The sequence below is a fragment of the Pongo abelii genome, chromosome 6, assembly GCF_028885655.2.
Source record: "Pongo abelii isolate AG06213 chromosome 6, NHGRI_mPonAbe1-v2.0_pri, whole genome shotgun sequence".
Classification (NCBI taxonomy): Eukaryota; Metazoa; Chordata; class Mammalia; order Primates; family Hominidae; genus Pongo; species Pongo abelii.
The window spans coordinates 152140621-152153848 of record NC_071991.2 but is presented as its reverse complement, the minus strand read 5'-3'; the positions used below and the strand labels follow the sequence as shown (position 1 = coordinate 152153848).

Below are 13228 nucleotides of genomic sequence, written 5' to 3'. Positions count from 1 at the left end.
TGGTTGGGCAGAGTGTGGAGTGTGGAGTGTGGGGTCAGGTCCCGTGGCCTCGGGCCTCTGCAGGGAGTGAGCGTCCATCACTATTATGCAGTGGTGGACGCAGACAGAGATGCGCCCTGATTCACCTGTCAAAACATCACTGTGGCCACGCTGTGCAGACCAGCGGGATGGGGGCACGGGAGAAGCAGACAGACCAATTAGAAGGTGACTCACAGCGGTGTCCCTGTGTGGGGTGATGGTAGGGGAGGTGTTTTCTGTGCTCCTCAAATCACGGACACAAACTGCCACTTACGACAACCCCTCCACTGCAGGCCGGCCCGGCATGCATGGTCTCATTAGGACTTTCCCCTGCCTGGGGATGTGTGCAAAAGCCTCTTTTTGTAGCCCTGCATGAGACAAAAAAATATTTCATATGCTCTGCAAAAGCTATACACAAAAGAATCGATCCCGAAACCTCAAAACCTGTAGATCCGCTGCAACGCTGCAGGTAAGTAAAATCCTCCAATTCCCCCACTAGCCAGAACAACACACACACACACTACACACACACAAACACACACATACACATACCACACACACATACACACACACCACACACATATACACATACCACATACACACCACACACACACCACATACACAAACACCATACACCATATACCATATACACACACACCACACACACCACACACATACACACACCACACCACACACATACACACACCACACACACCACACACATACACACACCACACCACACAAAAACACACACCACACACACCACACAAACACACACACCACACCACACAAAAACACACACCACACACACCACACAAACACACACACCACACACATACACACACCACACCACACAAAAACACACACCACACACATCACACAAACACACACACCACACACATACACCACACATGTACACCCTCTCACACACATACACACGTACCACACACACACCACACACATACACCCCACACACACACCACACACATATACACAAATACCACACACACACCACACACTACACACACATCACACACATACACACACCACATCACACAAACACACACACACCACACACACATACATACACACACCACACACACACCACACACACATACACATAACACATACACACCACCCACACACCACACACACCACCCACATACACACACACCAAACACATACCACACACACACACCAAACACACACACCACACACACACACCACACACCCACACACACATACACACCACAGACACCACCACACACACAACAGACACATACACATCACACACACACACATACACCACACACATACACCCCCCCATACACATATACACACAGACCATACACACATACACATACCACACACACCACACACACACAAACAGCATACACACCACACACACATCACACACACACAACACACCACACAAACACACCACACACATACACACACCACCCACACACCCACAAACACACACACCCCACACATATACACACACACCACACCACACAAACACACACACCACCACACACATCACACATACACACAACACACACACCACACATATACACACACCACACACACACAACACAAACACACACACTACACACACCACACAGTACACCCCCCACACATACCAAACACACACATCACACATACACAACACATACACACCACATACACACACATACGCACCACACACATATACATACACCACACACCCCCCACACATGTAAACCCCCCCACACAGATACACACACACCACACACATATACACATACCACACACACACCACACACACATACACAAACACTACACCACACACAGCACACACACACACCACATATACACACACCACACCACACACACCACACACATACACCCCACACTCACATACACCCCCCACACACATATACACACACCACACATGTACACCCCCCACACAGATACACACACACCACACACATATACATATACCACACACACACCACACACAGCACACACACACACCACATATACACACACCACACCACACACACCACACACATACACCCCCACACACATATACACATACCACACACACACCACACACACATACACACACACCACACCACACACATACACACCACACATACACACCACACCACACATACACCACACACACATACACACACCACATACACACACATACACACCACACCACACAATATACACATACCACACACACCACACACATAGACACACACCACACCACACACATACACATACACCACACATACACACCACACCACACACACACCACACACACAGACAGCACACACACACACACACACACACGCACAGCATTACCTTAACAAAGTTTGCATTTTGTTGAGAAAAGAACCATTGTTTGGGCTACATTTTTTCTATGCCTAAGTTTGTGCTTTTACATTTGTCTCCAAAACCTGAGTAAAAATATAAATAAAAATAAAAACCAAACAAGAAAATAATAGTTAGTTTTGAGCCAGTTCTGTGTCAAAACAATACAACAACAAAACAAAACACCCTAAAAATCTATAATTTCAAAAACAGATGGAAACCAACAACAGCCAGTGGCCTTCCACAACAGAAACAATCTCTTTCCTCTGAGGCTGCTGGTCAGATTCACAACAGGAGGCAGCAGTCTACAAGGGACAGGAGCCCACATCAGCATTATCTTACGCTGCTTACACAGGCTTAGCCTTTAAACAGTTTCCCAAGAACATGGATATATGATTTGATTTTCACAGTATTATGAAACTGCATGCATTGTGCTAAGAGCTATGTGAAAACACACATTTCAAAAATCAGTGATGACCATTTTTGATAATCTCATGTAGTAAGAGTCACAGAGAAGTTGGCCTTATATCAGCTAAGAGTAACATGTCAGGCAGGATGCTGACAAAACAATCTGGACCATTATTTATAAATTCGGTCGCAAAGGAAAGATGGTTGGGATTGAGACACGGGAATTCATCCTGGGATAAAAGGGCTTGGAGTGATGCTGATGGGTGCAGGATGCACTTCCAGGCAGTGCAGGGGCAGCTTCTGGTCTCAGTGGGTGGTGGACAGGCTGTTCATCCACCGCCTTCTCAGAAGGAGAACCTGCTGAAGGTGAGACTCGCCTCCTGCTGCTGCAGCAGCTACTGGGCTGATGCAGAAAGGGCAGCAGGCGCAGTAGAAATGGCACACGCAGGCCCTGCTCTTCAGTTTGCTCTCTGAGGCCACTGCAGAGGGAGAAACAGAGCTGCCTGCAATTCTGATAGCAGCCCCCATACATGAGAATGTGTAAGGCCTTCGTCCAGCAGAAAACGCTTGGATCAACTGTTTCCCAGATGTGGGCCCAGGAAAGGCTCTGTAGATAGTGCAGAAAGAACCAGTCCAAGAGCACAAGAATCAAGAACCACAATTCCCTTAGCCACTCCTGGACAAAGATTTCATCCCTTCTTGTAATGAAGAAGGGATGGCAGTAAACATCAGAACCGTATTATAACAATAGCTATATTTCTTGCAACATAGAAACTCATATACTCAGAATTGGCTGGGTGTGGTGACTCACCCCTGTAACCCCAGCATTTTGGGAGGCCGGGGCGGGTGGATCAAATGAGGTAAGGAGTTTGAGACCAGCCTAATCAACATGGTGAAACCCTGTCTATACCAAAAATACAAAAATTAGCCAGGTGTGGTGGTGCGTGCCCATAATCCCAGCTACTTGGGAGGCTGAGGCAGGAGAATCACTTGAACCTGGGAGGCAGAGGCTGCAGTGAGCTGAGATCGTGCCACTGCACTCCAGCCTGGGTGACAGAGTGAGACGCTGTCTCAAAAAAAAAACCAAAAAAAATTAGCCATGTGTGGTGGCGGGTGGCTGTAATGCCAGCTACTTGGAAGGCTGAGGTAGGAGAATCTCTTGAACCTGGGATGGGGAGGTTGCAGTGAGTCGAGGTCACGTCACTGCACTCCAGCTTGAGCAACAGAGTGAGACACCACCAAAAAAAAAAAAAAAAAAAAAGAAAAGAAAAAAAAAAGAACTCATATACTCAGAATTACCTGAATTGATTTGCAGCAGTTATAATTTAGTCCACAATATGGGTTCAATAATTTATAGCCCAATCCCTTATATTACATTTATAAAGCCTCAAGTTATTTTTTAAAATTAATTAAGATATAGATAAATAGGTAACGCGACCAGATGGGTGCATAGAAGATTCTGGGATGTAGTTGGGGTTCCCCTCGCCAAGCGGGTTTGATCAGGATTATCCATGTCGGGGTGTTCTTCAAGCTTTATATGAGTTATAAATTTCACAGTCCCTTAGAGAGCAAAATGGGCTCTATCAACTCACGAAGATGGCAGGAAAAGAGTAGAAATTTATCAAATATGAAAACTGCTTCCAATTCCTGCCATGAAAAGCTCAGCAGCAAACCATCTTCTCTCAGGACTGAGCAGAACCCATCTCTAAGGATGGCATTTGGGCCCTGTCAACACCCACGCCGTGAGCTTGGAAGCAGACCCCTCCCCAGGTGAGCTCTCAGATGCAACTGCAGCCTGGATGTCACCTTGACCACAGTCTTCTTTATAGAAGACCCTGAGTGCACGGATCCTGCTAACTTGAGCCCAGATTTCTGACCGGCAGAAACTGGGATGATACACGTTGTTTGTCTTAAGCTGCTGTGTTTGGGGATAATTTGCTATGCAGTGACAAGTAACTAAAACGGATTGGTTTATGTGTTTCAGTTAAATGAACAGTTTATAAACAGATCAGTGTATCAACACATTTTACTGACTGAATGAACGTGTGATTGGGATATTAGGAAAAAATCTTAAAATCTGATCAGATTTTGGACAGAATTTCATTTGGACCAGAATGATGTTCCACTGGCAATATCCAACTAAGAACAATCATCTCAACTAACTCCTTTAAATACTGCAATGAAATTCCTCACAAATCTTCAGTGACTCTTTCAGAAATGATTCTTTAAGGAAGAATATTTTTCTCTTAGCTCTTTGAAATTAATATTTTTAAATGATCTAAGATATTAATACTAGGCTACTTTTGAAGCTCTCAATAATATATCGGGTTGGCATAGTTAAGATGAGCTAATTTGTGTATGTTCAAGCTATACATTTAGTAATACTAAAATAGTTTAGTAGGAAAAAGTATTAATATTTTTAAATGATCTTAGATAATGCATTTTACATTCTTTTCCCCTCTCCCCAAAGAGATTTGGAAATGTTTCATATTTGTCAAATATATCTCAATATAAAAAAGCATGGCTGCTCTAATTAGATACATTTGTTTTAAGGCAATTTTTCTTTATTAGTATAGTTAATACAGTTTTCAAATTAAAAATAAAAAATTGCTATTTCTCCAATGTCTAACTTAGTTTCAAGAGAATATTCAGAATCTGTACACTGAGAAATGTTATAAAATTTTATGTATAAAATAAAATAAAACTCATTTAGCGAATGTTGTCTCTTTGGAGCAGGAACGATCTTTTGAGATAAAATAAGATGGTGTAAATAGGCACACACTGCAAACTATAATGCTGGTGCCACATAAATATGAACACAATACTGTTTATTCTTTTCCACATTCCAGATGCACTACTTATAACCTACAGGTGTCTGAGGCTTGAAAAAATGGAAAACTGGGTTTGCTGTTTCTCAAATTTACTTGATAATTGATATTTGAAACACCTTTTTAAAGGCTACTTTTGAAGCTCTCAAAAAAACATAGGGTTGGCATAGTTAAGATGAGCTAACTTGTGTATGTTCAAGGATGCTAGCCAAGCTATACATTTAGTAATATTAGAAGAGTTTAGTAGGAAAAAGTATGCTAATTAGCATGATCCCACATTTCTAGAATAAACATGGAACATTATTAGGATATTTCACAACTGAGGTATTTTCCTTTTATTACATTTGTTGTGGATTTGATAGAATTTCAAGAACTTGGATTGTATCTTGGTATAGCGCTAAGGGGTTCGGAGAGAAGATACACCACAAATATATTTGCTCAGTACTAAATGTACACAGATAACCCTCTGTTGGGTCCTCTGGGGTGGGGACAGATAGGAGATAAAAAGACCTGTCCCTGTCCTTGAGTATCTGACAATATAAAAATGGACAAATTAAATTAGTCTATGCCAAACAACTGGGAAATGATATAACATTGCAATTAGTCTGAATAAACGAGAAGAAGAGATACTCAATCCATATTCTAAAAATTAAACTTAAACATCTTTCCTTCAACTCTTATTCTCAGGATGTTGCTGTACTATTTGTGTCTAAACTCCTTAATGATCTGGTCTTGTTTACTCATTTCTCTTACCACCCATGCTGTGCTGGAAAGCTCTTACTCACTTCTACTTGAGCCACTGCCAAGGCAGCTGATTTCATGTAGGCATCCATCAACTCCATTCCAATGAAATTGGATAGAGCCTTAAATCTGGCCCTGGGTATACATATGGAACTACTCTGTGCTCAAACACATATACCCTGGAAGTGTAGGAGAGCTGACACTCATTGGGTTGCCCTTCACCACTGAGAAACAGAAGCCCAGGGTCTCCCAGGAAGATGGCTGCAAGATGCAGTGCATAAGGCTCAGTGGGTTGCTCAAGCAAACATAGCTAGTGAGCATCGGAATGAGCCCTTGAACCTATGATTATTTGACTTCCAAGTCCAGTATCTTTGGGCAGGCAACAAAGAGAAGCAGAGATTGAAGAGATTATAATTATCCTGATGAAATGTGGGATAGTAGGATTTTTTTTTTTTTTTAGTGCAGTGGTAACCCAATATACCAAAATTTTATTGCAAATGAAACATATACTGAAATAAATGAAAGATATCCAGTAATTGGATAGTTGGTTTACACTAAAAGAATTTTATGATAGTCTTTTTAATGAAAAGTTGAGTTGGTTCATATAAACAAGTTATACTAGCTGCCTTTGAGATACACACATAAGAATATGTTGAGCATGAATCCAAATAACAAATTCTAGTTTCCTTATAATTAGATTGGAATCACATGTTGTAATACCCACTCGGAAAGTACTATGCAACCATCATGAGACTATCAGAAACTTCAAGAAACTTATCTGTTTAACTAGAGTTCTCAAATGTATTTGAATATGGAACCTTTAATTGTTTTTAAAGAATACCGATGGATAATATAATATTTTTAATTGATTATACTATTAATACAATACTAGCAATAATAATTACTGATACTAAATACTGATTAGGAAGTCCTGGTCTATTCCACTTATTCCAGAATCACAGATCTAGACTCTTCCTTTGAAATTCACACCTCCCTTTTCTAAAATTACTTACATTTTGGTTTATCTAGTTAGGAAGATGCTCCTAATATCTAACTCCAAATTCTCATGCAGAACCCCATATGTAAATTCTCATGCAGAACCCCATATGTAATCCTTTTATTACATATTTTGTGGATTTGATAGAATTTCAAGAACTTGGATTATATCTTGGTATAATGCTAAGGAGTTCAGAGAGAAGACACACTACTTATAACCTATAGGTTATAATTTCCCTTATAATTTTTCCTCCGGAAGAGCTGAGAATACTTGCTTGAATAGTCATGTATACAGTAACTGCTCGGTACTGAAAACTATTAAGGATTACTTATTTTATTCAACTTAAAAGTATCTGTTTCTATAGACTTTTTACATTTTCAATATTTTATCATTTTTATAGTCCTGTAAATACACTTCAAACTTTCTAGGTTTTCCTTCAGTTGAGAAGACAAACTGAAGGGTCTTACTCCAAACACCGACAGATGCTGCCCAGTGAGAAAGGGTTATTTCAAGGTTCCTGTTTACAGCCAGTGCTCCACATGGTGAAGACTCATCTTTAGCAAAATGATCTTTATCAAAATGGTTTCTGGTTCAATGGGATCCCAGGGGACTCTTCCAAACAGAGCATTGGGAAGCAGAAGAAAGTGGTGGAGCATTGTTTCATGCACAGAACCACAGCACCACTGACGAGAGCATTCCTCTTCCAATCACACCGGTGTGGGAACCCCTCTGTCACATTCCAGAGAACAAATACCTCACTTTGTTTTGAGGCTTCTGGGAACGGAATGCTCATTACCTCCATCCCACTGTTGGGGTGCTCCGATGATTAAAGATTCTCTAGGAAGATAACCTGAAATCAATTTGTCTTTCTAGGCTTTTTTCACTCAGGTGTTAGCTGTGCCTCCTGGGGCAACCCAGAACACATCCATGCAAGACTTTCAAATATCTGCTAACATTTTTCTTTTATACAGGTGTGGAGATTATATTTTTGGTGGTTTTCAAGGGTGATGAAGGAAGCTGAAATGGTCTATGATCTGTGAACATCGCACCCAGGTGCCTGAGGCTGAAAGAGGCAAGTTTAAGGCTGTGTCTAGGTAATGCAGAGTCCCAAGCCTTTTAGAATGTCAAGTTCACCAACTGATCCCAATCAAAGAGATAAAGATGCCCCATTGTTTCAAAGAATTTGGATGGAAAAAATGAAAGCCTTTATAAAATGGACGTTTAAAAATGGAAAAATGGAAGACTGAAACAGAGTCCACAAAATCTACAGTTGGAAGAATAAAGTTGAAATCTCCAGTAATCTAGTTGCCCAATCAACTTCTAAAAGAAAGTTTAAGAATTCAGAATTGAACTTGCATCTTCATACAAACCAATACCCCAGCTTTCCCAGTGGATATAAACCAAAAAGCTTGACTGTCTCACGCCAGAAAAGATTGTCTCAAACTCACCACGGAGCCCTTCTGACCTGAAGTAAAACGCAGGAGTCATTATACCTCACAGAAGCACCAGGAAACTCTATTTCAAATGGTCTCAGAAATGCAAGGGAGGCAGTAATAGACTCTATGTTTTATTTGCCAGAGAGGAAAGTTCTTAAAACATACATTTCTAAAGTTGCTTATCTCTTGTAAACTGAACATCCTCTCCACTTATACAAACAAACGTCACCTTCCAGCTTATTTAAAATTAAAGAGCCAAAATGAAATTTGAAATACCAGCATGTTAAATGAAAAAACAAGAAGAAGGAGGAGGATCCTGGCTTAGGAAGTTTTAGACTGCTACTAAAACACAGTGAGATTTTACAGAAAATTCTGGTGAAATTTTCTGGGAGGCTCATATATACAGGAAGTGCTAAAAATAGGCATTTAAATAATGGAAGTGATAGCTTCAGCTCTTCACTAGAACACTATGATGACCAGGAGATAATTAACATGTGATTTCAGTTTAAGGAGAACCTGGCAGTTGCTTTTTGTTCTTCGGATAAAATCTATTATTTCATTGAGAAAACAGCCAGAAAAATAATTGCATAATGGGGCAAGATTCGTATCTACGAAGAGATAAGTTCTCACCATCTTCCTAAGAAAAGTCTATGAAAGAGCCTCTAAAGTATGTGACTTTTTTCCCCTGCCAAGCAGATATTTATACCTTTGCTCTCTCCTAGGTGGCAGTATGATATGCAAAAGAGACTTCCAGGATGTACAAAATATTTCTGGATTCAAAGATCACTAAGTATAGAAGAGTCAAGGAAATATACTTAATGAGATATTAGAATAAAGAAACAATTCTTTTGTAGGCAGTAAAGGATAATACTCACGGGTTCCACATTGTATGAAAAAAGTGCATACTCTCTATCTGGAGATATTTCATATCTGACGGCTCTTAATGATTCCTAAAAGAAAAAATAGACAAAGAATTCTAAAGCATTACATATAGCAAGTCAGACTCTTATAATCAAATTGTATCTGCTGGTGCCATTTTCAAAATTAATTAGCTATTAAAATGGCTATATCCTTTCTTTGTTAGCTGAATAATATTTAGCTAATTGATGTTTTTTCACATTTTATTTGTATTTTTTTTCAAATTTCAACAAAACACACTTATTGGACTTACTGAGACAAGCCAATAGAAATAAGCATTAAAGGCTGGGTGTGGTGGCTCACCCTTGTAATCCCAGCACTTTGGGAGGCCGAGGTGGGTGGATCACCTGAGGTCAGGAGTTCAAGACCAGCCTGGCCAACATGGTGAAACCCCATCCCTACTAAAAAAAAAAAAATACAAAATTAGCCAGGTGTGGTAGTGCATGCCTGTAGTCCCAGATATTTGGGAGGCTGAGGCATGAAAATCGCTTGAATTTGGGAGGCAGGGGTTGCAGTTAGCCAAGACTGGGCCATTGCACTCCAGCCTGGGCAACAAGAGTGAAATTCCATTTCAGAAACAAAAAAAAAAAAGAAAGAGAGAAAGAAAAGAAAAAGAAATAAGCGTTAAAAAGCAAACTTTTCTGCAAGATTCTCAACCTCTTGATATGTTTAGAAATATTTTTCTCACTAATTCTAAGAAGCATATAATAAGCAGAGTTGTTACTAGAATAGAATCGCATTGTACACATTATTTTGCAACTTGCTCTTTTTCCAACATGGGCATCCCTACAAGTCAGTAGATAGAAGACTAACTGTGACTTTTTCCTTCAAATTTCTTCATAGTACAAACATCATCCCACATAAATGATACTATCAACTGTGCTGTTTTCTTTTAATTGCCCCTGCTCTCTGCACTGCAAGCACATTGCTCCACAGATACCCACACCCACCCCCAGAGCCCACATTGCTGACCTGGTGGACATCACTCTATGCACGCTCGGGCAACCACGTGAAATCACAGAGAGAGATGACAGAGGTTAGAAATGACATCATATTGGCTGGGCGCGGTGGCTCACGCCTGTAATCCCAGCACTTTGGGAGGCCGAGGCGGGTGGATCACCTGAGGTTGGGAGTTCGAGACCAGCCTGACCAATATGGAGACACTCCATCTCCACTAAAAATACAAAATTAGCTGGGCATGGTGGTGTGTGCCTGTAATCCCAGCTACTCAGGAGGCTGAGGCAGGAGAATCACTTGAACCTGGACGGCAGAGGTTGTGGCGCACCGAGATCGCGCCATTGTACTCCAGCCTGGGCGACAAGAGTGAGACTCCATCTCCAAAAGAAAAAAAAAAAAAAAAAAAAAGAAGTGACATCACATTATGCTCCTCTGCACCTTAGTTTTCTCATGCAACAGTACCTTAAGGAAATGACTCCAAGGACTTGGGTTCCTTTGATTGAGTAGTGATCTTTATTGAGTTCATAATATTGCATGGTGCACACCTTGGGATATACTTTAATTTACTCACTGAATTCTCAACAAAGGGAGACAATTCATTCCTGTTATTTATGGTAGCTTTGTTCTATGAAGTCATCATGAACACTAGTTCATGTGCAACTAGTGGACACAGAACCATTGCTTCTAGGAGAGATTCAATGTTAGGTTCCTTTGAACCTCTGGTCACAACATTTTAGTCAAATGATCAGTAATAACCTTGTTTTATGTGTCTTTCTTTTTAAGGACACCTTATCGAATATGTATGATTGATTCATAAGCATTGGACTCATGGCCAACAACACGAGTTGTGCCTAAGCAAAGCTTATCTCAAAGACGCATTTTCTCCATAAGGCATTCACAGCCTTCTTGCCCTTAGTGACACTATACAGTACTTCAGCACTATGCCTGGGACCCACTTTTAACAGTGAGATCACCAGCGTAAGGTACAAACATGCAAAACAACGGAGCACCAAATAGAACAACAGAAAAGGACAGTTGTTCACAGCATGAAAGCTGAAACAAGAAAGCAGAATAGTGCTTTGTTCTGCTGCAGCTGAGAATGCCAACATTGGACAACTCAAATCTTTTGCCACTATGCCTGAGAACAATGGCAAAAGTGCTGTGATTATCACCTGGGGGCTCACAGATACATTTTATCACATGGGTGAATTTGGAAATGAAGAAGCTGTGAATAATGAGGATAGATTACAAGCATTTCTAGTGAGCTCTTACTATAAACAATGTTGTAATGAAGATCCCAATCTATGTCTTTGTTGATATATGTGTGATTTTCACATTTTTGTATAGAATAGATATCCATGGGTGAAGTGGACAATTTATAAGTTTTAAAATTAAATAGGTATTTCCAAATTGTTTTTCAAAAATGTTTTTGGAACGCGCATTCCCACTACAGATGTATGAATGCATGTTTTCTTCCCTTCTCTGGAAGCATAAGGTGTTCTTTCTTCAATTTTGACCCTCCTGTAGATGTAAACATGCCTCATTGATAGTTTAGTTTCTGTTTCCCTGCTTATGGATACATTTGATCCTTACTATCCACATTTTGAACAATGTTGATTTTATCTTTAGAAAACTGTCTATCCACTTCCCTTGAAAATATTCTCCATGCTTCCATTTTTCTCCTCCTATTCATTCTTAAACTCCTGCCTGTCATGCTCTCACCCCCACCACTCAACCACAATTGCTCTTCTCAAGGTTATCAGAGACTCACTTTGCTAAATGTCATAATTTCTCAGCTGTCATCTTACTTGACACAGCTGACCAGTCTCTCTACTCTTCGAAGCCCTGACTGTACCTGGCTTCCCGGACACCCATCACCTGCTTTTCTCCTACCTCCCTCACTGGTTCTTTTCATGCTATTTTGTGCTTCTCCTTGTTTTCTTGAGCTCTGAATGTTGGGGTACTCAAGGATTGATATTTGGATCTCCTCACTTCCTAGGTGGTGTTATCCAGCCTCATGGTTCTAAAAACCATGCACAGTCTGGCTGAGGATTCCAACATTCATGTCCCCAGCCCAGACCACCTGAACCTGCACTGGGCCTGACCTTGAACTTCAGGCTTCTCTGGCCAAATGCCTCCCTGACATCTCTACTTGAGTGTCAAGTGGACACCTCAAGTCAATGGGAATAAGCTGAGCCCCTTCTACTCCACTCCCACCCCTCCAGCTCCTGTAACCTTTTTCCTCTTCTCAGATAATGGCAACCCCATTAGCTTGGTTGTTAGGTCAAACTCTTGGCTATCTTTTCTCTTTCCCTCTGTTTTACACACCCTACATCTAGGTGGTCAAAAAATACCATTGGTTTACCTTCAAAATAGGTTTGGAACCATTTCTTCTCTTTCCCACCACCATTACCCTTGTCTAAGGTTATATGCATTCTCTCCTGAGGTATTGCAGTGGCCTTCTACCCGCTTTCCCAGGTGGCCAGGGCCATCTCTCAAATACGCAAATCACATTGCTCCCCTGGGAAACCCTCCCACAGCTTCCCATCTCACCTGTGGGA

At 41.0% G+C, this 13228-nt stretch overlaps 1 protein-coding gene across 2 annotated transcripts in view; it reads right to left on the bottom strand.

The window, feature by feature from the left end:
* The window catches only part of DPP6 (dipeptidyl peptidase like 6), an 863103-nt gene that overhangs the window by 328316 nt on the left and 521559 nt on the right, over positions 1–13228 (bottom strand). For both annotated transcript variants that reach the window (XM_024249875.3, XM_024249876.3), the window contains exon 5: positions 9668–9742. In XM_024249875.3, the coding sequence (XP_024105643.2) occupies positions 9668–9742 (75 nt within the window). The remainder of the gene's footprint in view (positions 1–9667; positions 9743–13228) is intronic.